We start from the raw sequence: 27,256 nt of genomic DNA, 5'->3' as shown, positions 1-27,256 counted from the left end.
CGCAGTTGACGTCTCGGTCTACGACGCGCTTTCCACGAGCCGCAGCCGATTAAACTAGTTTAAATTGTGTTAAAAGAAGTACATGGTACATGCAGACTAATGACAGTTGTATTGTGGCAATCTATTTTAACTATTGAATGGTTTACCCGTAGATAAAATACGGAATTAGTACATTTGGCAAGCTACATTAGACAGACTGGTGTTAGTGTGTGTGTGGTATAGCTAGCTAGCTAGCTAACGTCTGAGCTGGTTAGTTTTTATAAACTGTTATCTGAAAATAGCTGACTAGCTGTACACTGGTTGCAACATGGGAAGAAAGAAACAGGGCTCGTCTGTGCGCACTGGCAACAAAAGCAAAGAAAAAAGGCATAAAATGAAGGGGAAAACCTTAGAGGCCTTTACAGAAGAAATGCACACTACTTTTGAAGGTAATCATGAATTGACTAATTAAAGTCAAAATTATGTTCTATTGTGTCCTAATTATGTTACTGTTTTTTTATGCTTGCCTCTTATATTGTGGGCTACATGACTTAAGGTTTAACAAATTACAATGTCTCCTTAAGGCTCTAATTTATACAAACTAATTTACTGATTAAAACAAATGTTATTTTCAAATCTGTCCCTTTTTAAAATATGAAGCCATACACTTAGGCTATATAGTAAGTTAATGCCAATTATTTAGTTTTACACCAATGTCATTGAGGAAAAAAATGCAAGAAATGAGAAGTGTGAGTAAGAGTGCTCACATTCACATCCTTAATGGACACTTTGTCTTTTGTCACTGTTTTTCAGCAAGTCTTAACCTAGAGGAGGGAGCAGAGGCCCCCCAGGTGAAAATGCCTTGTCCCCTTGCCATGTGGGACTTGGGTCACTGTGACCCCAAACGTTGTACTGGCAGAAAGTTGGTACGCAAGGGCTTTGTACGCAACCTGCGCCTCAATCAGAGATTTAATGGACTCATACTGAGTCCGATGGGCACAAAGTACGTGACTCCAGCAGACAGGTGTGCATTTCTTTATCATTATAACATATGATGATTCATAACCGAGCCATAAATTGAGACGTATACCAGCCAGTTGCGTAATTTTTATTTTATTTAGAATGAACGGTTAATAATTCAATCTATAAAGTTTGTTTGTTTGTTTTATGTCTGACCAGCAGCCGAAAACACTTTTTATTATGAAATGGAATGATATTTTAACATTTTTAATTCTGTTGGTCAAACTTATGCATGTTTATTTTTGGCTGCTTTTTATTTTATAGCAAACTGAAATGGTTAATTGATTATCTCAAAAAAATGTGTTTTAATCTTTGTGTTCAATCTCTCTTTTTGTGATCAAATGATTGCCATTGTCTTAAAAAAACTTTCTACATCAGAGAGATTGTGGCTCAAAATGGTTTAGCGGTGATCGATTGTTCCTGGGCCAAGCTGGAGGAGACTCCTTTCAATAAGATGGTCGGAAGTCATCCCAGGTTACTGCCATTCCTTGTAGCTGCAAACCCTGTCAACTATGGCAAGCCCTGCAAGTTATCCTGTGTTGAGGCTTTGGCTGCCACATTCTGCATTGTCGGTAAGGACTTCGCTTTAGTTATTCAGGAATGATATAAATAGGAAGTTAAGTTAGGAATATATCTCGTATCTGTTTGCTTCCTGACTGTTTCTCGTATCTTGTTCCAAGTTATGTCAGTAAAACTCTAACATACTTTATCTGATTTTGCAGGTTTTAAAGAACTAGCAATGCTCTTGTTGAATAAATTCAAGTGGGGGACAGGGTTCCTGGACCTCAATAAAGTTCTGCTGGACCAATATGCTGCATGTCAGTCAGAGGAAGCGATGCTCTCCGTAGAAAAGGAATATCTCACGTCTGAACCAGTGGAGGAGGAGTTTGGTAAAATGGGTAGAAATAAATAAACTGGAGGGGTGGGGTGTTTCAGTGTTTACCAACATATTTTGTGCAGCAGAGATGGTTGGGGTCATTTCGGTTTTAGTCCCACATCTGTCCTTATTTTTCGTCTTGGTTTGGCTTAATGTTAAAGTTGTATCCTCAAATAGATTATATCTGTTAAACTTTACTATGGTAAAGCTCATCATTTTAGTCTATTTCATAATTTGTTTTCCTATGGTGACTCACTGCTGCTGAATTATTGTCTCATTTGGCGTTTAAGCTGTATATATTTCTCATAATATAATCAATTATAGGCAGCATTTTCTAAAATGTTACACATTGACGGAGACGTTTCTCCCATTGTTTCCTAGACTGGTGAAAAATAATATAACAGATTGTGATTAATTTAAATTGGTTGAATAAGTCAGATGTTGGCATTGATTCAGAGGTCTGGAACCAGGCTAATTGTGATAAGCATGTCTAGAAAATTGCCCCACATGCAGAGAAGAATGCATTTTGAACAAAAGCTAATTATCTACCTTGTTCACAGATCCATTTGATGTTAACTCTGGAGTAACATGTGGGAATCCCAACAGACGTCTGTGGTAAGCATTTAATATGCAACGGTTATCAAATTCCTTGTATGTGAAATATATATTTGCAATAAACAGTGATTCTGAGAGTGAGGTAATCCCTCAGATACACTGTTTGCAAACCTTGTAGTGATAGAATTATGATAAATTAAGCATTAGTACTGATCCAGTCATTTTACTGCTGCATTTTGTTACATTTCAGATCCTGCATTTATTTCTGTTTAGTATGTCACTTTATACAACTTTTTAAATTTGCAACTGAAAAAACTTAAGTCAACATGGTTTGGAAAATACAAAATATTCTTAAACACACCTGTACATCAGTTGTTGTTTTTCATGGGTATGGTAACTACGTTCTTTAAACTGTATTTCTGTATTTAGTGCACCTGAAGATGAGGATTCTAGTGAGGAGGAGGAGGAGGAGGAGGAAAAAGAAGAAGAAGAAAAAACAACAACAGAGAGCAACATTGATTCAAGAACAGTATTGCATCATCATGAAGAGGAAGAGACTGGAACAAAGTCGTCACAATAAAGCATATTTCAACTATGGATTTTATTTTTTACTCCAAGGACTGGCAAAACCTTTTCAACACTCATGACTCATACATCTTTGCAGTTTTGTACAAGCATCCCAAAAAAGAGAAATGTATACAATTGTATGTTTGTCTTCATGTAAACGCAGACTAAATAAACGAATCCTTGCAACCTTTATATTTGAATACGTGGTGGTTGCAGTTCGACACGCATGGTGTGATGGACAGACGCAGACTTGTGGGCTTCTCCAAAAAAGTTGAAGCAGCCTGAGGAGTTAAAATGGTGTAAGAGAGCTGAGGAGAAACCTCGCTACAATGCATCATTAGTCAATCTGCAACAGACCGGCGCACAAATAGTTTGTAGGGCACGTTGACTGCGGCATCTGAATATATAAACAACTGCAGCCGTCTGACTCGATTCCTATCCGTAAGATGAAGTTCAGTAGGTTGTAAATGTGGCGAGGGGGGCGGACACAGCGGGACTCTCCTCTGCTGTCCTGCGGTAACATTGTTGTGGAACGACGTCACAGCTCGAAAATGAAGGCGCAGAGGCAGCCATTACTGGAGCTTCTCTAATTATTTTATTCCAAATAAATACTCGTGGAAAACTCCCATGGCAAGAGCTACAAGTCAGCTGGTAAGTTTTGCGACTCTAAAAAGAATAACGGCTCGAAGCCGGTGCTCAAAATGTGCAGTGTGGCGGCTGTTTGACAACAAATAGTTAGGTCGGGCCTACACTTGGAGAGCGGTGCTAGCCGCAAAAGATCGGTGGTCGGTGAACGTTACGACTCACTAGCGACGTTAGCTCGCCAATGCTGGCTAAGACAACACCTACTGCCTGCTACGTTACACGGGACTGGCTAACACCTGGTTTAGTTCATGACCAGATCTTATCTTACTTATTATGTGTTGGTTTAGCGTTTAAAACTGCTTGGTGGTAGTTTTATAGGATGTAAGCCCGTTCCCCCGTGGTCGGTTATCTGTTAGCTAGCTAAACATGTTCGCGCTTTCGGGCGAAGCTCCTGCTTGCTAACAAGCTAACAAGAGCTTTATTGCGTCCCACCTTTTGGTTAGAAGGAAGCTTTTTAAGGTGAACACTTTGTACTTCTACTGTCAACCCGTTCACTTTTTAAATTTAAATATTAACGTCGGCACATGAAATCCGCCCGTGACTGAGTGACGCTGTGTGAAAATGGCCTAATGTTTTGAAGTTAACGCTACTTGTTACCTGGCTAGCTAACGCGAGCTAATTGACTGTCTGTTCGCGTTAAGTTCATAACTGTCAGTGACTGTCTGCTTAATTTGACAAGGCAGCAGCAGCTAACGAGAGCTCGCTAGCAGGCGTTAGTTAGCAAATAAAGTTCTCACAGGCCTGTTGTTACCCGAGTACTTAGGGTTGGGTTAACGTTGGCATGTTTCTAGAAACCATTACACGGTCGACCTGTAGCAGTGGTTCAGGAGATGGGAACGAGACTAACGTTAGTTGGCCACAATGCAGTGAAGTCCGGGGTAAGGCAGCTAAAATGCCACACCTTGGTTTTGAATGAGAAAAAGGGCCAACTGAACGAGCTCACTAACGTTACAGAGTTGTAAGATGAACAACATCAGCACTGATAGTTCCAGTGGTTCAGTACGTTACAAATAAACAAAAGTGGAAGAAGCACCAGCCAGTTTGTTGGAAAGCACAACCTGTCGCTGTATGTTATCTTCGAGTCCTCAACAATTATATATATATATTTTTTTCTTGTTGTTTGTGTGCATTAACTGCCTTTCGGTTTGATCATGTGGAGACAAATGCAGTTACGGTAGTAAGTACAATGGTCACATGAAAACAGTGACTTTGACATAGTTTTCACAACTTAAACACTGGAGGGTGGGACCACCAGGATCAGAACAGGCTTCTCCAATAGGCATTGCATGTCCTAATCAATTCTCGACTTTGCTCCTCAAGGGGTCTCACTAGAAATTGTATATTCAAGATATCCTACCAACAGTGTTGTCAATTAAGTTAACAACCTTGGAAAGTGGATCTACTCTGTGATCCAGATCTTATCTAGTTTTATTTACACAGACTGCCAATTGCTCGTTTATATTGGTTTTATTATACAATTTGAAGGACTATAAAATCGGACAAATGTATTATATTAATTAGCTTTTTACAATATATACTTTAAAAAATTGTCTATCACTATCGTGTTATCCTATCCAACGGTATACAGGTGTAATTATTGTGCACTATTAGAGAAATCTGTTTGCTCACAGAATGATGGTGAAAATATTTAAAATTCCAGTTCACAAGACAGTTCAAAGTGCTGAAGAGAAAGGCATGATCTTCAAACACAGATATTCTTTATGAAAGTGATATTGAAGGTGGCAGTTGTTGTTGTTGTTGTTTTTATATTGTAATATCTTATTCAGATTATCAGTCATAATTAAGGGATGTATCATTAGCTGTTGGGTGTGTTACAAGGTGCAATCTTAGATTTAAGAGAAAATATACTATTTAAACTCCATTAGGACATGGCTTAGGACAAAAACTACAACTGCATCAACCTGCTGACTTATCTTCTGAATGTTCCCTCTCCTCTTCCAGTATGATGTTGTGCCCATTCAGCCCAGCGTTGTCATCTGTTCCTGCTCGCATCCATCAATGGTAAGAAACCACCCTGACTCCTGCTCGCCACTTGCTATCCCAGGCGCAAGCAGTAGCCACAGTCCCAGCATGGAGGGCTCAGCCTCAGAGGCCCGTGCTGTAGGAGTGTCTGCCAGCAGCCAGAGCGCAGACCTCCGCACACAGCCAGCTGTCCAGGCCCCACAGCCACGCAAGAAGAAACCAGAGGACTTTAGATTTGGCAAGATACTGGGAGAGGGCTCCTTCTCAACGGTATGTAACTTGCATTCCACTTAGCTTATACATTATACGTGGGTAGATATTGCTATATGCTAGCATTATTTTGATTACTGTACTTGGATGATACATCCACATTTCATTTGAGGGGAATTGACAAAACAAGTTGGAAGATTTTCTCCTAAATCTGACAACGTTTTTTTTTCTGTTCTTTTGATCCTAAGGTTGTCCTGGCAAGAGAGCAGTTAACGGGTAAAGAATATGCAAGTAAGTAATAATGCCCCAGCTTAGGTGAATGATATCAATGGCACTTTTTATCAAGATGGAAAAGTTGCTTGGTTTGTTTTTACTATTTTATCCTGAAGTTGTCTTTTCTCTCCACCAGTTAAGATTTTAGAGAAGCGCCATATTGTGAAGGCGAACAAAGCCCAGTACGTGAAAAGAGAAAGGGATTTGATGTCGAATCTAGAACACCCGTTCTTTGTCAAGCTCTACTTCACATTTCAAGATGATGAGAAGTTGTGTATCCTTCTAATAATTGTGTCACGACATGTGTTATATGAACAACTTACCTCTTGTTTTATTGTTAATGTGTCACAAAAAATCTTTTCACAATTGAATTCTAATAATCAGTCTACCTTAACTAGCTTTTCTTAGATTTCGGTCTCAGCTATGCTAAGAATGGAGAGCTCCTGAAATACATTCGCAAAATTGGTTCTTTTGATGAGACCTGTACTAGATTCTATTCAGCTGAAATAGTTTGTGCTCTTGAATACTTACACAATAAGGGGATAATACACAGGTAAGACCCTTGTTTGCTTTCTTTGATGAATCATTTTCAAGTGATTGTTTTCCCATAAGTTACAACTGGTTTGTCTCATTTCAGAGATCTGAAACCAGAGAATATTCTTCTGAGTGAAGACATGCACATCCAGATAACAGATTTTGGGACGGCAAAACAGTTATCATCAGACAGTAAACAAGGTATAACCAACATCCTGATTTTACTTAACACAATTGTTGTACTTTATGTTTAGTTCCTTTAATTTATCATTTTACTCACTGCGCAATGTGACGTTATTCATGTCTTCTTACCATTTATTTCCACACTTTGGCAGCGAGAGCAAACTCCTTTGTCGGAACAGCACAGTATGTGTCTCCAGAGCTGCTAACAGAGAAATCTGCCTGCAAGAGGTATGATGTTTGGCATCACGCATATGTAGATGTGCTAATCGTTGTTCTGTTTTAATGTTTGTCAGATAATGATGGCATCACATTTTGACTTTATTCCTGTATCTGTTTTACTTTTTTAGCTCTGACCTCTGGGCCCTGGGATGTATTACCTATCAGCTGGTGGCTGGTTTACCACCTTTCAGAGCTGGGTGAGTACTAAGTTGAAGTTAATTGTCATTATTTTCATTTATGTTTCATTTACATAATTCAACTTTAATGCTAGATGTGACAACCACCATGGCCCAGTAATATTACTCTAGCAAACAACATTTCCCTAACAGTCCATGTTTTTTTTGTCCTTTTCCACTTGTGTTTAATTTGTTGCAGAAATGAGTACCTAATATTCCAGAAGATAATAAAGCTGGAGTATGAATTCCCTGAGAAATTCTTCCCCAAAGCCAAGGATCTTGTCAAACAGCTTTTGGTAAGTCATCAAGAACCATGAGTCGTATACGTGAGATACAATTAAATGTTACTGATATCCGTAGGGACTCTTTTATAAGTTTGAGGGTTAGCTGGTGTTGGTTATTTACAGATTGGAAATGTATATCACATCTGTTTTGTTTTTTCTCTCAGTCACTGGACCCTTCCAAGCGGATTGGGTGTGAAGAGATGGGAGGGTACGACCCTTTGAGGCAGCACCCCTTCTTCGACACTATCTCCTGGAGTGACCTACACCTACAGACACCCCCCAAGCTCACCCCCTACCTGCCAGCCATGTCTGAGGATGATGAGGACTGCTATGGAAACGTAAGAAATGTTATTACAGTACAGGTCCCTCCATTTCTTTGCTATTGTTCATGGGAAAATGTATATGTGATGCCTTGTTTAAAATTGTATCCCTCGAACCCTGAACAAACTACAAATCTTCAGCCAAACATCACTATAACGTTTCTTATTCGTATTGTTTCCAAACTCAGTATGATGACCTCCTGAGCCAGTTCAGCAACATGCAGGTGGCCCAGTCCAGCTCATCACACTCCCTGTCGCCACATGAATCCACCCCCCCGCAGAGGTCCAGCAGCAACATTGAGCAGTACATCCATGACCTGGACAATAACTCTTTTGAACTGGACCTGCAGTTCACTGAAGAAGAGAAGCAGCTATTGCTGGACAAACAGACCACTGGAAACCCCTGGTAAAACCCATGCCAATGTGTCAACCTGTTTATCTGTGTGTTTTAGAGTGCTGTTCATTGTTCAAGTCTTGTTCATCAAGAAAAAAAACGTTGTTGTCAGTAATCTGATGTTGCTTTTCTACACAGGCACCAGTTTGTGGAGAATAACCTGATTCTGAAGATGGGCCCAGTGGATAAAAGGAAGGTTGGTGAATTCTAGGCCATATAATTAAGATTATATTTACTTTAACTTTTTGAAGTTTGAAGGTTTTCTTCTAGGTGGATATTTTTTCTGCCAGCTAGACTATTCAGGGGCTGCGTGTTAGATGTTTGTAGTCAAATGGAAACAGGTTTTATAGTTAAGTTTGGCTCAGCATAAATTAAGTCACCACCCAGCGTATTTCTCTGACTGATATGTAGAAAGTAAAGGGGAATTCAGTGTTGTGCGTAGGAAAGTCTCACAGCCCATTCTGTTGGTGAACTAATGTCTCGAGACGTGTGGCATTCCATTGCAGGGTCTGTTTGCTCGACGGAGACAGCTGCTTCTCACTGAAGGACCACACCTGTACTACGTGGATCCTGTAAACAAGGTCCTGAAAGGGGAGATTCCTTGGTCTCTCGAGCTACGCCCTGAGGCCAAGAACTTCAAAACCTTCTTTGTTCATACGGTAAATTACTATTTATTTTTTATGTCCGTCCAGTATATTTTTCTCCAGCAGTATGTTGATACTTGCCCACTGATGAGAATTTCTCCTCCTCTGTGGTTTACTTTTGTAATAGTTTTTTTCATCTCTGTGATTTTTGCAGCCTAACCGAACATACTATTTGATGGACCCCAGCGGAAATGCTGACAGATGGTGCAAGAAGATCCATGAAGTGTGGAGAAAGATCTATCAAAGGCACCAAAACCCTGGCCTATAGGAGCACAGTTCCTCCGGTGGCCACTCCTGTTTAGCTCTGAGGCCAATCACTGAGCAGAGTAACACCCTCTTTAGTGCCCTTCATCACCGCAATGTAAACAAACTCTTAGAGACGCTGGCATCTAGACCTTGTTTGTTTTCCTGAGTAGAACCATGGGAAAAATACAACTTTGGATTCAGGGTTGCTTTGCTTGTTCTTTGTGCTCTCTGTGAGGCTTCTTTTGCATTTTTCCATGTATGGATGATAAGACTGCCACCATGCACATCTGCTTTTTGTACATTCTGCAGGGGGGGAAGAGAGGGGCAAGCTTGTCCTATAGAGGGACACACGCTTAGCTACCGCTAGGACTATCTCAAATGCAAGGACTGGTTTCCTGCTCCAATGATACCAACACAAAATCTAGCTTTTGTGAACCAGAGCCTATCCCGATATCTTAATTAAACCATATCCTATTCCTACATTGTATGTGCAAGCTGTAGTCAGGCCTCACTTCTAGAGCATAATACTCCATGGTTGTAACAGATACTGTAAGCTGATTCAGTCTCACATCTTTACCAAACTCAAATCATATATATATATATTTTTGTCAGAGCCCAAGTGTTCCCACGGTATTTGAGTTGTTTTTTAGTCTCTTGGAACTTGCTTATTGCAGTCAAATGAAGGTCTCGATGTAACAAAGCAGAGTACCGGTCTGCAGTGAGACATGAATCAGTCTCCATACAAGTGTGAGCCTTCCGTAGCCGTTACTTAGGATGTATTGCTAACAGGGGGCGGGTAAACATGCCACTAGCTTGTACTTCCTAATCATAACTTGCTTATCTTTCCTGCATGGCCAGTTTTGTAGCTCAGCCTTGTCTGCTTCTCTCTCCCAGGGCACTGGAGATATAGTTTATTCAAGTTTAAAGGTGGGTATTTTTGACTGCATTGGTAACCATAGCGTATTTTATTGGATGATTTGGCTGTTCTGTACCATTCACTGGCTATTTCTTTGTGATGTGAATTCTGCAACTTCTTTTTCGGTGGGATTGTCGGCTCATCTTTAGTACGTCCTATTGAAAACTAAATCGAATGTGCTGACCACCCCATGCTGAACAGAAAACCTTCATCAACAGTGATACATACACATACTATCATTCTCCGACGCAATCACAGTAAAGCTGTTGTCCCTGGACAAGATGGCAGAACTGCCTCATCGGGCGCATTGGCCCATTTTGTTTTCATTCTGACGTTTGGCCCAATAGAAATTAAAGCGACTGATTTAACTTGTGCTCTTGTTTCAGCAATATGTATTATCATAATGCTTTTAATTTTTGACATATTACCTAAAGGTCCTTTCCAAAGGTCCTCTTCCTTCAGCTGAGTCTGTGTGTGCAGTGTGTGACTGGAGTGTAGGTGAATAGGACCCTCTGGCCCAGGGGCCCGGGGCTCAATGTGGTTGGATGTCAGTTAAAAGATATCTATCTGATCCAAATAACCGATGAAATTGCTGTATCTGTCTATAAAGTTGAGGAAGCACTAGAGTAGTGTTTTCTTCTAGTTAGAAAAATTGTTTGAATCAATTCGATGGCAGTCGGTTACATTGTGTATGGAATACTCTACCTGGCTTGTAACTGACTAGAACTGTGATGTACAGATGATGTATTATTAAAATCTGAAGCAAGTAATGCAATGATATTAGGATACAGTTTTTGTATTTTTATTCTTGTATAAGGTTATTTGATGGCTATTGTTTAGCCTCTAGTTCATTCTATGTTATTTAAATTCTAATATATGAATCATTTGGATTGAAGTCATGTTCAGGGGCCATGTTGTGTATGTATTGAGATGTAAAGCCTTTGAATGTGAATAATTATTGTAAACTATAATATTTTACAGCTTTTTTCTTACTATATCATACATTTTCTATTTGCTCAGTGATTTAATCATTCTGATAATTTAATGAATCTGTTCATTCTCTCTCTGATTATTTGTGCGCTAGGTCAGTAGATGTCGAATGATGAATTTTCCATTTAATGCTTGGTAGTCCAGTAATTAAAGCATGTAGGGATTTAGGCATACAAATAAAGCCGTGTGTCCTGTCTTCTGTTACCAACCACAGTCATGACACCGTGAAAGCAGCAGCAGTCAGTGTCAATGGCATCTCACATTTTGCAACATGTAAATAAAGTACCGGTCCATTATCAGCGCTTTTGTGTCTTGGAAATTACTTTCAACACGGGAGAAAACTTAAAGCTGGCTGGTCTTGCGTATGTGCAAGCCACATGTCTACGTTACAATCATACTGCTGTGCACCACCAAGTGACATCTTTATCCGCTGTGACGTCTCCAGGCTTTGGGTATCAAGAGATCATTTGCTCCACGTCGAGGCGTCGCTGGGTCAAACCAGAGGAGCGCTTCTCTTCTCTAGGATGAGTTACACAATTGTGTGTCCGTGCCGGCGCAGCGGGTTGGGAGGAGTGGCTGTGGCGCTGGCTGCCTGCTTTGCATGAGTTGTGGACTCCCAAGTTAGTGGCTGCAGCGCAGATATTTCCTGTCAGCCGCACACAGCCGAGCTCGAGGGCGGAGGAGACGACGAAGAGAGGGATGGCAGAGAACAGCTCCGAGACCAGCGGCTCCGTGCACCGGAGGTGTTTGACCCATTCTCCGGCGGAGAGACACGTCTCGACCGGTGTCGGGGCGTCGAAGTGGATCCGACTAAATGTCGGGGGAACGTATTTTTTAACAACGAGACAGACGCTGTGTCGAGATCCCAAATCATTTCTGTACAGACTGAGCCAAGCTGACCCCGAGCTCGACTCCGACAAGGTAAATGCTAAGCTAGCTAGCGCTAGAGTTAGGTTCACTATTTTAATGTCTCTAAATTACTTTATATGTGCTGACTGTATTGTTGAACAGCTGTGGGGCTGATAGCTGTGCGTACCAGCTTGCTCAATCAGGGGCCCCGCTGTGTGAAAACAAACACTTTGTGCTAACTCCCATTAATGTGGCTAACTAGCATTAGCACACGACGCTAGCTAGATTCCGACAGTCACCACATGACACACGATCTTTGTGTTTGTCGCTGGTGAAATGTGTTGCGGTTATCGTCCCCTACACGTGTTGTTTAAAGTGTTTACTTCAACCACAGTGCATGGCTGAAATTCAGCTTTTCCAGGCAAAAATATCAAGTCGCCCAGGAGGTTAGTTGGAAACTTTCCCCACTGAGATCTGAGGCCGTAGCTCAGAGAGGTGTCAAACAGGGATGGCAACCAATTCTTCTCCATTATTGACACAACTACTGTTGCAATATATATACACACTTTGAACCTCGCCGATATTGTGTATGACTGTAGGTGGCTCAATATATAAGATGTCATGTAAACTATCAGCTTTTTCAAATAAATGTATGTAATCATTTAAGTAAAATGTTCAATGACACAATATTCCAATAGCACACATTTCTATTTTACAGAAACGCTTATCAATCAATAAGCTATTTTCTTGCCCAGCCAGTGGCTGTAATATCTCCAAAGTGCATGCTATAATTGACTTGCCAAATGATGTAACACATAGAAGGACTTTGTTGCTAGATCAATTTGTGTTTTTCCCCTTCCTCCCTTGAGGTAAGTTTGTTACTTGGCTCTGTTTCTGTGCAGTAATCAGCCTCTGTGCTGGTGGTGAGGCTTCCCTGATGAGCACATAAGTCATTGCCAAGTGCAGTGAGGTGCTGCTGACAACTGAGAGCTGGGGATGAAGTCACTCATCTGCCTGAATGGCCTCAATGCTCCAGAAGCAGGCTTCTCTCTGTTTGTCCATCTGCCAGTTTGAACAGCAGTGTGTGTGTGTGCGTGCTTTAAGGCCCCCAGCACTGTCAAACACAATGTATTAGTGTCTGTATACATAGTATAATATGCTCTGTTTTTCGTCGTTCATTTTACTGCTCCATTATTCATTGTTTTCATCTACTTGCACCCTTGCCCTCCTTTTTATACTAAGCTGAGACCGTGGCTCATCTCGTATTTTCATGCAAATATCTTAATCTCTAAATTATAAGCTTGCTTTTTTGTCAGTTTATCCTCCCATGAGCAACGGATCAGTCCATCTAAATCCTTTGTCATAAGTGTGTATCAGACTCTCAAGCCATTACTGTACCTCGCTCCTGCAGGCAGTCTCATTATAGATAGCTACTAGTAAAGAACATGTTATTGGATATTATTTCACTTGCTTCTCTGTCTGAAACAATTAACATTGGCATGATTTCCTCTAATCAGCAACTGAGTCAAGAAGGCCATCTTTTTTTTGTATCACACGACTGCATGTGAATAGAAAGGCCAGCAGAGTAAAGGATCAGTGAAGAGCTTTGTTTTTGTGCGAATGCAGTATTGTTTCCCAGCCAAGGAAATGAGTGGTTCAGTTCTCAGTCATGCAGGCTGACGTGCTTCAGCAGGACTTTTGAGGAGAACTGCATTATTCATGTTGTTGACTGGAGCCTGTTTTGCACATTGGGGTAGTTCAGGGAGAAAGTGGAGGAAGTGCTGTCAGGTGCATAGACATAACAACAGAAAATATTCGTTTAAATGGTTTACCCTAGTCTTAACTTCCTACTTATTGCTGTCGCATTAGAGATGTATTGTTATGGCTAGGTTTGTTAGAATTGTGTTAATATCTGATGCTTCGAAATCATAAGCAGGTATTGCTCTCAAAGTTATCAATTGTCCAAGCTGAGAGTTGCACGTCAATAGGTATCCATCCCTCTGGCAGACGCATGCTTTCGAACACTCAAGTAGAGACCCAGCTTTCAAGCTTTGAGAGCGGCATCAATTTTTCAAGCACCTTCTTGTTCCTTCCACATCTTATTATTTTCATATTTATATCCATTTGATGCCCAAAGAAGTCCCCTCTGCGGCATGTGTGAGAAAAATATGGTCACATTAAATGCCCTATTCAGCTTGTATGTCATGCCTGAGAACACCATGGGAGGCAATGTAAATATTTAACAGTGATATCTCAGTCTCCTCCTGCTGTGTCTTCTTGCAGTAAGTGCTCAACAGGACAGTGCAGAGTACGATTGGCAATTCAGGTGCGACTCGAGGATGGTCCCATTGGCTTTATTGGTCTAAAGCAACTTTATTAAAAAAAGCCAGTCACCTACAATTGTTCATAGTCTTGCATAGTTGCAATAAATTAAAATGTTGTCCTTTTGAATTTCATTCCCCACCCAAAGTCATTCGTCAAAGAGACCAATAGTTTCACTTCCATCCTCTTTTTCTTTTGCATTACACATTTATCCTTCTGCCAGGAGAAAGCTCCAGTTTGTAGTGATTTCAGGGTTTGCCAGCTTAGTCGTAGAACTGCTTCTCATTAAAGCGGTAATACTTTTCGGGGACTTTTAAAAGAAGCTGTTCATTTACTGTCTGCAGCCCTGCTAAGTCATAATTGTTCTGCAAAACGCACTAATGGTGTCGCCTCGAGTTGAAAATGGTAGAAAGGCGAGATGTTCTTCCCAGCCTTTATGAAATGCACAGTGTTAAATATCTTGAAATATGAGATGGTTTCACATAATATAGCCTTGATGTGATGTGTGTATTATTTAAAAGTTGAAGCCCTCTTTGACTATGCCATTACTGCTTGTACTCCAGAGGGACTTCTGGCTCCTACTCTACAAGGACCAGGCTTCCACTTGGCTAAGTAGCTACAGTCATGTGATTCAGAAGATCTACTGCAACATCTTTAAGTGGTGTTTCTGCGGTAGGCGTGTACTCCAGCATGACTGCAGTGAAGGCTGAGCAGCGTTTGATAACGCTTTAACTCTCTTTATTACTAGTCTGAGCAAATTGGAATGGCTTCATTGCTGTTGCTATTTCTCTTTTGGTAACAACTGCTATCCACCATCTGATGTATTTGAAAGCCTATTTTATATGAAATTTAGCAGTGAACATATACACACCTGTCTGACTTGACTGGGTGAATTGTGCCATGCAAAGGTTTGTTGTACACCCCTTGTTGGACTCTCAAGCAAACAAGCAGCGACTTGTTACTTTTGTTGAATTAAGAATTGGCGTTAATGTGTCTGCAAAAAGCCTTATTGGACATCACATGCTTGAAGGGTGGGTCGCCATGGTATTTCCTGTGGGAGGATATGTATTGTGTTTAGGAGAAGAATGATAAGGTTCATAAGCAAAGCCCACCCTTCTAATTTGCTTCTATTTACCTTAATTTCCAGTTATCTTGGGTTTGAATGCAGTCATGGTTAGGCCTGCCTCAACTTGGCTCTTGTTACTCTATGTATGGAAAGATTTGCACATTCAATATTTTTAAAACAATTTTTAGCATGCCTGACCTAAAGGGAACTGACCTATTACTGGTGGTTGTTGTAGACGTTGGCACTTGTTAGTGTATTTGTTGATATCATCTGGTGTTTTTGGTTCAAGCTGTTGTCCTTCGCCATGTAGGTCTATACATTTAAAAAAAATTAATTAATAAATCTCTATATTGTGTTAATGTTGCTCTTCCCTTAACCTTGATATTCATAGATGATAAGCTAGTTTTGTTCATCATCACGGTCATATTATAACACAGATGGCCCTCCTCCAATTCCCCTCACTGTCCCCCACCCCTCTGCTTGTTGCCCAGTGCTCCACAGTCGGGGCCTCCAGAGACACAGCCTTTTGTTTTCCATTAGAGACACTGTCCCCTTTGTGTCCATGGGGCACCGCAATCAGAGCCCCCTTAATCATCTTTTTCTGAACTGGGTCACTGTCACCGTATGCCCCCCATAGATACATGTGCACCCTGAGGACCAGCGACAGGCTTGTCAGCACAACAGGCCAGAAAGCAGAAGGTTTACCAAAGTGTAGAGTACACATATGGTATCTTTGAGTGTTTTATCAGTAGGAGTGTTTTGAGGCGGTTTATTTTTATAATGCAATCAGCCTTTTTCACAGCAGACCTTTTTGACTTATCTTAGTAGGATGAGTGCAGGTGTTGCTAATATCATTAACAACGGCTCTGTTATTCAGATGTCCCTATATGAAACAAGGGAATTAATGGGATCGCCTTTACCACTTGGCATCTAAATATAAATGAGCCAAATTTTTTTTTTTTATTACCAAATGTTATGCAAAAAGCATATCATACCTGGAAACTAAATTAATTTTGAAGCATTTACTTATGTTAATTATACAATTTACTTTTGATAGGATTTAAAAGAAAAACGTGATGCTCGAGGCCAATAGTAGAAACCTAACCTGTTAAAATCAACATTTTAGGTACAGGGCAGTTTGAATGTGGTGAGCTTTGCAGCTTTGGTCTTGTCTGTTTTCTCCACGCTTGGCCTACCTGTTCTTGTGCTTAAACTTCAGTGACTCTGGAAGTGGAAGGAACTGACACAAGGCAATAAGACCAGAATAGAGCTCCAGTTGGATATTTTTGCATTGGAAATGAGGTCAACCAGCCAGGAGGGTTCAAATTCATTACAAAAGAAAATGCACAGGGACCGTTTCTCATTATTGAAAAGATGAATGTGTTTTGAGTCGAAATCATCTCTGAGCTCATGAAGACGAGGTAACTATGACCAACCACATGCTCTTTATTATAGTCATGTCTGTTTGAGTTTGGTCATGGCCTGCAAAGTATGACAATATTGCACTGACCATCAATGTGGCTAATTTGCAAGGATTGCTCCTGAAGCCAAAGTCAAACATCCTGTAGCATTTAAGGATTAGCACAACATTTGCTTAAGGCCTGTCCTCCCTCCTCCAAGTGCCTCCAAGACTCCCTAAGGTCACATTGTATTAACAACTTTTCATAATATGAAAATGGTGTTTGCTGCAGTAGTTATACAGCAGTTCAAACAGACTCATATTATGTGTTTGGCCAACTATGTAGCAGACTAGAGTTGACTAGGCTAATTGTTGGTTGTAAGCCGAGGGGCTTTCTCCTGGTCCCCATGGTGTATTCAGCTCGCTGTTCCAAATCTTTTTTATGTTCTGCTCTAATTGTTTTAGCCTCTTTCCCCATGAGACAAAGACGTTCTAATCACAGTACTTGCAGAAATAATGGAATACCCAGTTGTTGTGGAGAAATCTGGATCAAACCCAAGGCCTCTGGGAATAGTGAAGTGATATCCCAAAGCTGTGTGCACGTGTGCTCTCAACCCCTGTAGAGATTATCAGCAAAGGAGCTGACCTCATAGTTCTTCATCCCTTGAGTTTTATTCACTGATTCACAGGGATGTTCCCCCCCCCCCATAGATTGTGTTTCAATTACGATATACGCCTGCTTCATGTCTCTCTTTTCAAAGACATTTTTAAGACTGGAGCATTTAAAATCACTTTCATCTCTGTGTGTACACTGTTTCCCGTGCTGGATGCTTAGAATTAAAATGACTGTTGGGGATTCTTGTAAATGTGGCTCAATGTTGAATGTTTCCTAAAATCATACACTCTGTGTCAGTGAATACAGTGTTATTCTATTAATCTCATCCTCCTCCTTCTCCGCATTTCAGGATGAAACTGGTGCCTATCTCATAGACAGAGACCCCACATACTTTGGGCCAGTGCTTAACTACTTGAGACATGGCAAGCTGGTCCTCAACAGGGACTTGGCAGAGGAAGGTAATGACTCTGCAGAATATGAGATGAACTGTATTCCAAGTCAAAATACAGTTGTCTGTTGCACACTAAACAAATTGGTAACAGAAGTTGTTGTCAATGTTTTAGTTCATTATTGTTGATTTGATTGTTGTAAAAACTGATGTCATGGCAATGATTGCAAAAAAGGCAACTCCCTATTTGTCCATCACATCTCCGTTTTGACAGACCACAAGTGCAATAGAAATCATTGGACTGGTCAAAGAAGTATAGATTCTCACACATTACACTTTTAGTAGTCAAGGGATATGTCTGCCATAATCATAAGTGTTTCTTTTTTTTTTTTTACTGTTTTAGGTGTGCTAGAAGAGGCTGAATTCTATAACATCACATCATTAATAAAGCTCATTAAGGACAAGATCAGGGATCGCGACTGTAAAACTTCACAGGTACATAACGTTTTATTTAAATACATTTGACCATGATTATGACAGTCTTGTTCCATTCAATTTGTGTCGATCCCATTTCTCTCATGCATTTGTCCCCTCTCAGGTTCCAGTGAAGCATGTTTACCGTGTGCTGCAGTGCCAGGAGGAGGAGCTGACACAGATGGTGTCTACCATGTCTGACGGCTGGAAGTTTGAACAGGTAAATCTCTTCCTGCAGGCTTATAGCATCAACCCTCCTTTCATGTGCTTCATCCACCCCGCCATGCTCACATTGCCCAGAAAGTCCAATCCTCAATATTGGAAACGGCTAAAAAGCCAAACAGCAAATCGCATCTTTCTCACTGTCCGCATACATGATCCGGGCATCCCTTCTGTGCTCTGATTGGTCGTTGCAGCTTGTCAGTATAGGTTACGGGCGGGCCCACCAGTCAGAGTTTCTGCTGATTGTGTCAAGGGAGGTGAAGGGAGAGGAGTCTGCTTTGCCAAACAACAGCAACAGTGGAGAGGTGTGTCTAACAAATTTCTGTCCACGGGCTGGTCACTGCATGGTCCCCATGTTGTCCAAACACACGCCGTTGGCTGTCGTTTGTCCCAAGAAGACACATAGCTGTTGGTCTTTTTTTTTAGATGATTCTTTTCAATGTTCATATGTACTGCTTGCTCACCAGTGAGGTTAAGAGACCATGACACTTCTTCTTGTCTGTGATTTTTGTTTTATTATTTTTTTATTCATACTACATTCACCATTTTTAAGCTTGTCAACAGCTTTCTGTGTTCTGCTTTCCTGTAGCCACTTGGCTGTTTTGGGGGCTGTGCTGTAATATAGTGCTGGTTGTTAGTGAAATGATGTCTTATCTTCTCAGCAGGTAATCTACCTTGTAATTTATATAGATTCAAACATTAAGAGTGAATAGTCCAAGTTTACATGAGTGTTTGTTTTCAGCTGAAGCTGCCAAAGGCTAATATTTCTAATGAGAAACTACACTTTGTCTATTATATGTGAATGAACCTCTCTGAGACAAATGATCTCTGGATCTCACATTGGAGCTGAATTCTCTCTGATCGCCTTAAACAGGTCAGATGGGAAACTCCTAGAAACATTTATTATGCAAAGCCGAAAGCTCGGTCGTCAGCCCAGGAGAGTCTATTGGGAAGATGAGGTTTGATGACTTACGGCTGGTTTAAGATTCCATTAATAGCAAAACATTTTTTAGTGTATTTTACCCAAAAAAGTCTTCGGCTTTGGGGCTCGTTGACTCTGTAACAGCATGACAAGTGGAATCCATGATAGCTAGTTGAGATCATTTGGTCTTTTTGCTGCGTTGATGCCTAATGTGAGAAAGATTGCTTAACAACAACAAGTCTCTGGCAGCAGTGGCTAATGAGGCGATGCATGTCTGAACATGCACACCTGGGTACAGACGGTATACATGTAGCCTGCAGTGTACACACACTTAACATTCAGCAGTAAAAGCAGTAATTCACAAACAGGAATTACTCTTGTTAAATGTTTTTCAGGGTGTGCACAAGGTTTGTTTATAAAGATCTTGTATTCAAACTGACATGGAAAATTATTCAAATTTAATATTGCCCTGCCCGTGTTGTATTTACAAATACCATATATGGTGTTTTCTCATGCAAATTATTTTCCTGACCATTCAGTGCTCGAAGAAGTGTGTGTGTGTGTGTGTGTGTGTGTGTGTGTGTGTGTGTGTGTGTGTGTGTGTGTGTGTGTGTGTGTGTGTGTGTGTGTGTGTGTGTGTGTGTGTGTGTGTGTGTGTGTGTGTGTGTGTGTGTGTGTGTGTGTGTGTGTGTGTGTGTGTGTGTGTGTGTGTGTGTGTGTGTGTGTGTGTGTGTGTGTGTGTGTGTGTGTGTGTGTGTGTGTGTGTGTGTGTGTGTGTGTGTGTGTGTGTGTGTGTGTGTGTGTGTGTGTGTGTGTGTGTGTGTGTGTGTGTGTGTGTGTGTGTGTGTGTGTGTGTGTGTGTGTGTGTGTGTGTGTGTGTGTGTCCGTGTCCGTGTCCGTGTCCGTGTCCGTCCGTGTCCTTTCTAGTCTTGTGACTATTCAAACCGCTTTGCGCGACATGACAACATTCACATGCATACCATTGCCATGCAAACTGCCCATCAGGATTTAGTCACGCCGATACTCCAGAGCCTTTGGGAGCAATTTGAGGTTCAGTGTCTTGCCCAAAGACACTTCGACATGCGGACTGGAGGAGCTGTCAATATAATCGATCTTCCGTTTAGTGGACAACCCATTTTACCTACGGAGCCACAGCCGCCCAAAATAAAACGTAGAGTAAACCAATAGTCAAAGAAAGCAGGTTTTTAGAACACAGCTTATAGTATCTCGTATTGATATTAGCAATCTGAATTAATATGGCAGTCGAAGCGCTAACAAAAGTCCAACACATGTTGTCTTAAGTAACAGAGCTAAACATTGAGTGGGTGTGACCTAATTTGTAGTTTGCTCCTTTTATTTGGTTTGTAGGAGATACTGTAGTTTTCAACAGTTGTTATCGTTTTATGTCCCACTATTCACTTTAAACAAGCATGGTTTAATTAATCAGGTCAAATCCACTGTTTCCCCATCGTTTTCAACCAGCTTGTTTGCTTCCTGTGGTAGAGTCCCTGCACTTGTATTCAATACCTATCTTTTTTCTGACTGTGGTGTCTTTGTGCTATTTCTTTTATCATCATTACCTTTTCTTTTTCGACCACCAATTATTTTGTTTCTGTCTAATTACTTTGGTAACTACATTTTCTGTTCGCTCTTTGATCTTCATTAATGTTATATTTTGGTTCTCGATGCTGGACTTTTTTGCAGGTCCTGAAAATACCGTTTGTATTGCGTTTTATAAGTGTAATTAGTTGAAAATACCCTTTAACACTGGAAATAGGTTTTATAGCCCCTGTTGATATTTTCTTGCCGTATTAGTTTAATATGTTTTGAGTGGGTTACAATTAAACATTCTGGGTTTAAATCTCACTGAGGACTTTTATGTGTCATCCCCACTGTATCTCATATTAGCTGGTGTATCTGATAAAGGCACAAATGCAAGATAATTAATCCTAAAAACAAACTTCAGGGTCACACATACCACACGTCAATTAGTCTAGTCTGTATAAGCTGTATTGAGCTATGTCTAATTAGAGAAGCTCCAGAATAATATATTGTCCTGCCTTTTAAATTTGCGTTGCATGAACCTGTCGACCCTCTGTGCTCTTTGATTGGTAGTCAACCTCTTTTACGTGACTCGCCACGAGCAACCCCGTTTGTGCCGCTACTTCATCAGTCTAAGGCTAATTCTTCCTCTGTGCTCTGCTCTCGTTTCTCTCTAGCTGGTCAGCATAGGCTCCTCTTACAACTACGGAAACGAAGACCAAGCCGAGTTCCTGTGTGTAGTCTCCAAGGAGCTGCACAATCAATCATATGGGACAAACAGTGAGCCCAGTGAGAAGGCAAAGGTTAGTAAGTGTCTGAGTTTGTGGGGATGCCGGTTGAAAATCCATCCACAGCAAACATCTGTGAATGATGGCCTGTGCTGAATGTTTTAAATGCATCGCATTTATGAACATGCCGCCAGGGAATGGAAAGCCCCTCTCCTTTATTGATGAGAAAGCTCTATGAAGGAGAACGTTGTGAATATTTAGTCCCTCAGTTAAAAAACAGCCTGCCGCAAAAAAAACGCAAATGATGAAGGAGAGAAATTAAATTTAAGCAAAGCAGACATTCATTTTGACATTTTCTTAACTGAACAATTGATCTTCTGTTAAGATTCAGGCATGAACAACTTTCATTTGGATGCTCTCCAAAAAACGTTATTTATTCTAGTTTCTTGCCAAAAATTAATTTTTTTACAAGATTACATTTGAACACATTATGATATCCTGAATGCATCATAATGTTACTCCGTTACAACCGCCGTTATACGATGATGAGCTCAGCGCAGTCAGCAGAAGAGTCGGTAACAACGATTACTCTGAATAACGGCCCGATTTAAGTTGGTAGTTAACGGCACTGTTTGGACTCAGTTGTGACCAGTGAATTGAGTGTTGTAGATTTGTTTGCTTTTGTTTTGCTAAATGTAGTTGTTATTGTTAATACCCCCTGAACTTTAATCCATTAGTTTTAGCTTTCCCCTCGTTCTCCTGTTCAACATGTTATGCCTCCATTCATTTCCATTAATTTACGACATGCCTTTCTTGTCTTCTGTGCTGTCTGCATGCTGCATGTTGCTCAGAGTGAGGACGAAGAGACGGATTATGAAATGAAAGACTCTTATTAGGGTTGAGCATTTATGACTCACTCGTGAGACTGCTCATAGTCCCTCCGCCAAGCCTCTAGTTTGTCCCCGCTCTTTCTTCCCTGTTCCCCCTTGATGCAGTTTACACTACTGAAAACTTCTTTTCCACACGTCAAAGACAACATTTAAACCAGATCGAAGTGACTGAATAAAGGTTGAAAACCAGCTTTGGTATTCAGAGTCTACAAGCCAAAGCTAAATCAAAAGCCAGATGGCTCCTGCTGAGACTGGTTAAATACTTTGTCGTTGAAACTCTTTTTGAAACCAGATGGGAAGCGCTCCGTTGGTTTCTGTAGTGTAAATAAGACCCCTGTAATTATTGTCATGCTCGCAGCCTGGTTTAATAGAGGACACTCTGAATCATCACCGGCAGCAGGTTGACTCATTGTCCCTCATTCAATGACATTTAAAGGGAAGGGAGGGTTACTACACGCATTTTGTCCATTCCATTGTCAAAAACAGGAGTTGTACTTTTTGCTTTGACTGCACTGGTGCGTTTTCTTATTTATTTTACTGTTTTACTGCAGTAAATGTGGCAATACGTTTTATGACATGACATTTATGTCAGCCAATCCTAATCTCACTTTATTTACAGAAAGAAGATATCTGGGATTGTGGTTTAAACTCCTGAGATTATCTAATTTTGTGTGACGGCAATAAAGACCCCAACTAGAAAATAGATGAAGCCAGAATGGTTATGAAGAAGCGCCGTGATTAAATAAAAAATAACTCCATTATCCTCTTTTTAAATTGACACGCTGCTATTATGACTGATAATGCTAAAAATAACAGGTTAAAAACAACTTTTAAATCTATACTGAACTAGGTATGTTACATTTTAATTTGACTGCTTTGTCCTTCATATTGCTCTCCGTTCGCCATCTCTGCTGTAGTTCAGAATCATTCCGGGGGCTGTGGTTAGTTTCCGCTGCATGTCTTTCCAGTAGCAAGGAAGCTTTATGGACTCACGGCAATTGGCTTTAGAATCACATACTGCATAGTCTCCTGCACAATGCTTTATTTTTGTCACTTGTGCAAGCGATTCCCTTTTCTCCGCAACCCATTCAGTAAGTTTTATTCAGCCGGCGCGTAGAGTAAATGTATGAGTGCTCCTGGCTGGGAGAGTATGCACTGTGGCAGGAATACAGTGAGTCAGAACACAACTACTTTCAGAGCATGTGGTACGATGTGTTCATTCTATCATTTCTTGGTCTGCAGATCCTTCAGGAGAGGGGTTCCCGGATGTGAAGAGGACTCAGTATTATGAGCTCCAGGTGTTATGATGCTAACATATCATCTTTGTGGAAGAAGGTTTGGCACAATGGAGATTTTAAAGGAGCGGTGTGCATTCATTTTGTGTTTTTCTCTCCATTTTTGTTTTTTATTTCTTGATGTAAATAAGTCTGTTTACTGACAATTTGTGCCTGTACATTTAAACTGGACCTTTTTTGAATTTGCGGCAAGTTTTTGTTTTCTTTTTAGAATTGAGAATAAGGAATTGCAATCTACAAATGTTTTACGCCATAGAATATGGCCATCATCATATAAGGCCAATGATTCACTCAGGGTCATCTATTAAGTTCATTCTTAAATCCTCCAAGTCAAGGGTCCTAAGGGATCATCCAGTATGGTCTTCATCACTCAAAATCATTGTTTAGAAATGTTAAGAAGGGAATTGTGTTTATTTAGCACATGGTCAAGGTTTAAGCTATTAAATGTTAAATTCACCCCAAAAACAAATCGATAAAATGTTTTCCCAAAAATGTCAAACAGTTATGCTGAGATTTGTGATCATGAGGATCCTAACTGAACAACACACACATTTTCAGATGCATTGGAAACATTTTACTTTTCTGTCAAAAAAGGAACAATAATATTCTCAGACCAGGATAAAAACTGTGAACAGTATCAGTGACCTGACACTGTAGGTAAAGGGGCATTACGGTCAATTAATAACAGAACTATAAAAGCCCCATTTTCACAGAACAAATAAAATGACTTTAGAGAGATCAGTATATCTGCCTAAAATGGCGACTTTATTTTATTTTTTTATTGCTTAAAAAGTCAAATTGTGTTGCTTGTGGCACCCTAGTAACACAATTACCCAGAGGCCAATGTGTGCTGTGGGATTAAATAATTATTTTCAGGAAGTCCACTTAAAAGTCTTTTTGTTATTATATAGTTAAGTATTGGATACACATGTAACCCATTGTTCATTCAAAATGTTGTTTCAAAGTAAGATGTCTGCTGCTCCTGCAAATGTGGGCTTTGTGGTGTAAAGAAGTAAATTCGTACAAATTGATATCCCTTTTTTTCTGAATTCCTCATGTTCATAAGTCTAAAGTTAACTGCCAAAATAGTCAAAGGTGTTTTACATTTGAATTCTGTTTTACAGTGACATTATTTTTAAACATCATTGTCCTGTTTCTTGTTGGGACAAACCTCCGTGAGACGAAAGGAACAAAAAAGACGTTTTCTTGACAAATTTGTGTATGTTTGAGGGAACATCTTGTTGGATTAAGTTTTTTTTGGGGGCAGTGGTGAAGGACTTTCTTTTCATACCCATTTTGCATTGATGTAAATAATCCAAATTCAATATTAATATTTAACTCTTTAAAAAAAAAAAAAACTGCACGTTTTGTACACTGTAGAGAAAACACAACTTGGAAAGGAAGTTGTTTATACTGGATCTTTAAAAACCAGATGATTTTAACAATGCTAACTTCTGTTTTGCATTGTTTGTACAGGACTCTAGAGATTTCCGAGTGAGGATTGAAACAGCTGATGCTGAACATGGTGTCTTTCACTGAGAACATGCCTGGAACATGTTTTGATAACCAATAACAAAGCTATACTTGGCTGTCTATGAAGTTGACTGTTACATTTAAAAACAAATGTATTTTTTCCTGCATTGTGATAGATTCTTCTAAGCATTTTGACTTGAGTAGATTTCATACACAGCATTACAAGCACTGCAGTGGAAAACAGCACTGTGCACATTGCTTACAAGCCTGTAATGTTGATCATGTAAATACTGCATTTTAAAACACTACTTTTTCTGTTTATTTTTTTTATAGAAAGTTGTTTTCAGGTTTGATGTGTGGTTTTGATAGGTTGGATATTTCATTCACAAATAATCATTTAGTGTTGCCTTTTCCCCCAATGACCAAAATCCAATGTCTTATATGTATTGTACATGTTGATCTTGGTGTCAGGGATGAGTAAACATTTCTTAATGCTGGCACACTTTGTACATATAGACTTCTTAACGACTACACAAACCTCCATTTACTCACATGTACACGTATACACTTGATTAAAACAATTTTTATATTGTCGCAAAAAATACAAGTATGAATGCATGTTTTTGATATAGCTATACACGTATACACACAAACACACACAAGGGCTTTTAAAGTGCAACATTTTACATCTGCCAAGAGGTTCAATCAAAGTAGACTGGATTTCCTGCCAGAGCTAGGCTATGTTTACATTTGCGCTAGTATTCTCAAGCCTTCCAATTATGTACTGTCTTGCACTTCCTCACACACATTAACGTGACTGCACCAATGGCAACTAGCACTCCCCACTCCACATGAACTGATATTCACACAGATGTGCTGACTGATAAGTTACTCTATACGCTTCTCACAGCGTATTGAGCGTTGCAGACAATCGTGCTTTCCACCCGCTCTGATGGCAGAGATGCTCACTTTTAATAGGCTGAATTTTGAGACTTTCTTTTCTGCAATGAGATTTAAAATGTTTTGCATTTGGTTTGCTTGGTTCAGTTGTAACTTCATTTGATATACTCTGGTCTGAGGTGTGTAACCACCCCCCCCCCCTCCCTACTTTAGCAGCTACCTTTTTAATGCCCTTTACAAACGGGTCGTCTGGTTGAGCATTTGGCATCAATTATCATTTCATGTCATGGACAAACTTATCAAATCTGTAGCCTAATACTTATAAGTGCCCAGTTTGTTTTGCATTCGAGAATCATAAGCCACAGACACTGTAGTGCATGATTGAAGATGCTCACTCTTGTATGAGGGAATGAATGTGTCAATTTTCCTCAATCTAGCAATTACATCAATGAATACGGTTCTCATATCACCACATAGATCACTATTCTATCTGATCTTATGCAATGTTAAACAAGTGCAAACTGAGTGTGAGGTTAAGGGGATATATCTATAGGGTCTTGCAAAGGGTAAACCCAATAAAAATGTTGTCATTCATAAATGTGTCGGTTTATTTTTTTTCAGGTGTGGTTACCCTGATCTGTGTTGTAGTAATCATCCCAGATTGTACATGCCAGAATTGTCCTTTCACATGTAGATACTATAGCAATAAATGGATAAGTCATGACAACAAACACCGTTTTTTGATAAATAGCGACCCCTTGTGTAAGTATCTCAAATATCCTTTCAATGGCTTTAGTTGCCTGGAAACATGCCTGTTTATTTTGTAGACCTGATTGTTTTTACAAGGGAGTCTAACACAGTTCAAAAGTATGTTTCTGAAAAGAAAAATCTCACTCAGTTTAATCTAAACTCTTTGATAACTGTGTACATTATGCCTTGTGATTTGTTAAACGTAGTCGTTTGGGTTAACGGTACCTATGTGCCTCCAAGGGTTTTTCGTCAAAGATGTTGTACAAGAGAAGATAGAAACTCGCCGTGTTTGTTAGAATGGGACATCTCTTGCCTGACGTTCATAATGTATGAAAAATAAATAATACGTTTTAGTTAATATAACTATGCACCGATGGCAGCCAGCAAGTATTTATAATAATAAAC

General features: G+C 40.1%; 3 protein-coding genes across 4 annotated transcripts; all 3 read left to right on the top strand.

Annotated features, from left to right (window-relative positions):
• The first annotated feature begins 6 nt into the window (after positions 1 to 6).
• On the top strand, positions 7 to 3,190 carry tsr3 (TSR3 ribosome maturation factor). The gene is made up of 6 exons (XM_034558284.1): positions 7 to 428; positions 793 to 1,003; positions 1,378 to 1,571; positions 1,722 to 1,889; positions 2,437 to 2,491; positions 2,861 to 3,190. Exons 1-6 carry the CDS (start codon positions 308 to 310, stop codon positions 3,009 to 3,011), a joined length of 900 nt encoding a protein of 299 aa, XP_034414175.1. The 5' UTR covers positions 7 to 307; the 3' UTR covers positions 3,012 to 3,190.
• Positions 3,191 to 3,249: 59 nt separating this feature from the next.
• pdpk1b (3-phosphoinositide dependent protein kinase 1b) lies at positions 3,250 to 11,314 on the top strand. Its single transcript, XM_034558718.1, has 14 exons — positions 3,250 to 3,649; positions 5,606 to 5,896; positions 6,085 to 6,127; positions 6,246 to 6,383; positions 6,518 to 6,662; positions 6,747 to 6,844; positions 6,979 to 7,054; positions 7,174 to 7,242; positions 7,421 to 7,517; positions 7,670 to 7,843; positions 8,014 to 8,231; positions 8,358 to 8,415; positions 8,726 to 8,878; positions 9,018 to 11,314. Exons 1-14 carry the CDS (start codon positions 3,626 to 3,628, stop codon positions 9,129 to 9,131), a joined length of 1,698 nt encoding a protein of 565 aa, XP_034414609.1. The 5' UTR covers positions 3,250 to 3,625; the 3' UTR covers positions 9,132 to 11,314.
• Positions 11,315 to 11,465: 151 nt separating this feature from the next.
• Positions 11,466 to 26,699, top strand: kctd5b (potassium channel tetramerization domain containing 5b). Of its 2 annotated transcripts, XM_034558656.1 has the most exons (7): positions 11,489 to 11,936; positions 17,617 to 17,725; positions 18,059 to 18,150; positions 18,254 to 18,349; positions 18,546 to 18,656; positions 21,493 to 21,618; positions 23,676 to 26,699. In XM_034558656.1, exons 1-7 carry the CDS (start codon positions 11,715 to 11,717, stop codon positions 23,703 to 23,705), a joined length of 786 nt encoding a protein of 261 aa, XP_034414547.1. In that variant the 5' UTR covers positions 11,489 to 11,714; the 3' UTR covers positions 23,706 to 26,699. The 2 variants fall into 2 exon arrangements, with proteins under 2 accessions (XP_034414548.1, XP_034414547.1); XM_034558657.1 differs by lacking the exon at positions 18,546 to 18,656 and having other exon boundaries at positions 11,466 to 11,936.
• Positions 26,700 to 27,256: the final 557 nt, after the last annotated feature.

This window comes from Cyclopterus lumpus, chromosome 19 (assembly GCF_009769545.1).
Source record: "Cyclopterus lumpus isolate fCycLum1 chromosome 19, fCycLum1.pri, whole genome shotgun sequence".
In the NCBI taxonomy this organism is placed as follows: domain Eukaryota; kingdom Metazoa; phylum Chordata; class Actinopteri; order Perciformes; family Cyclopteridae; genus Cyclopterus; species Cyclopterus lumpus.
This window is presented reverse-complemented; position numbering and strand designations above follow the sequence as displayed.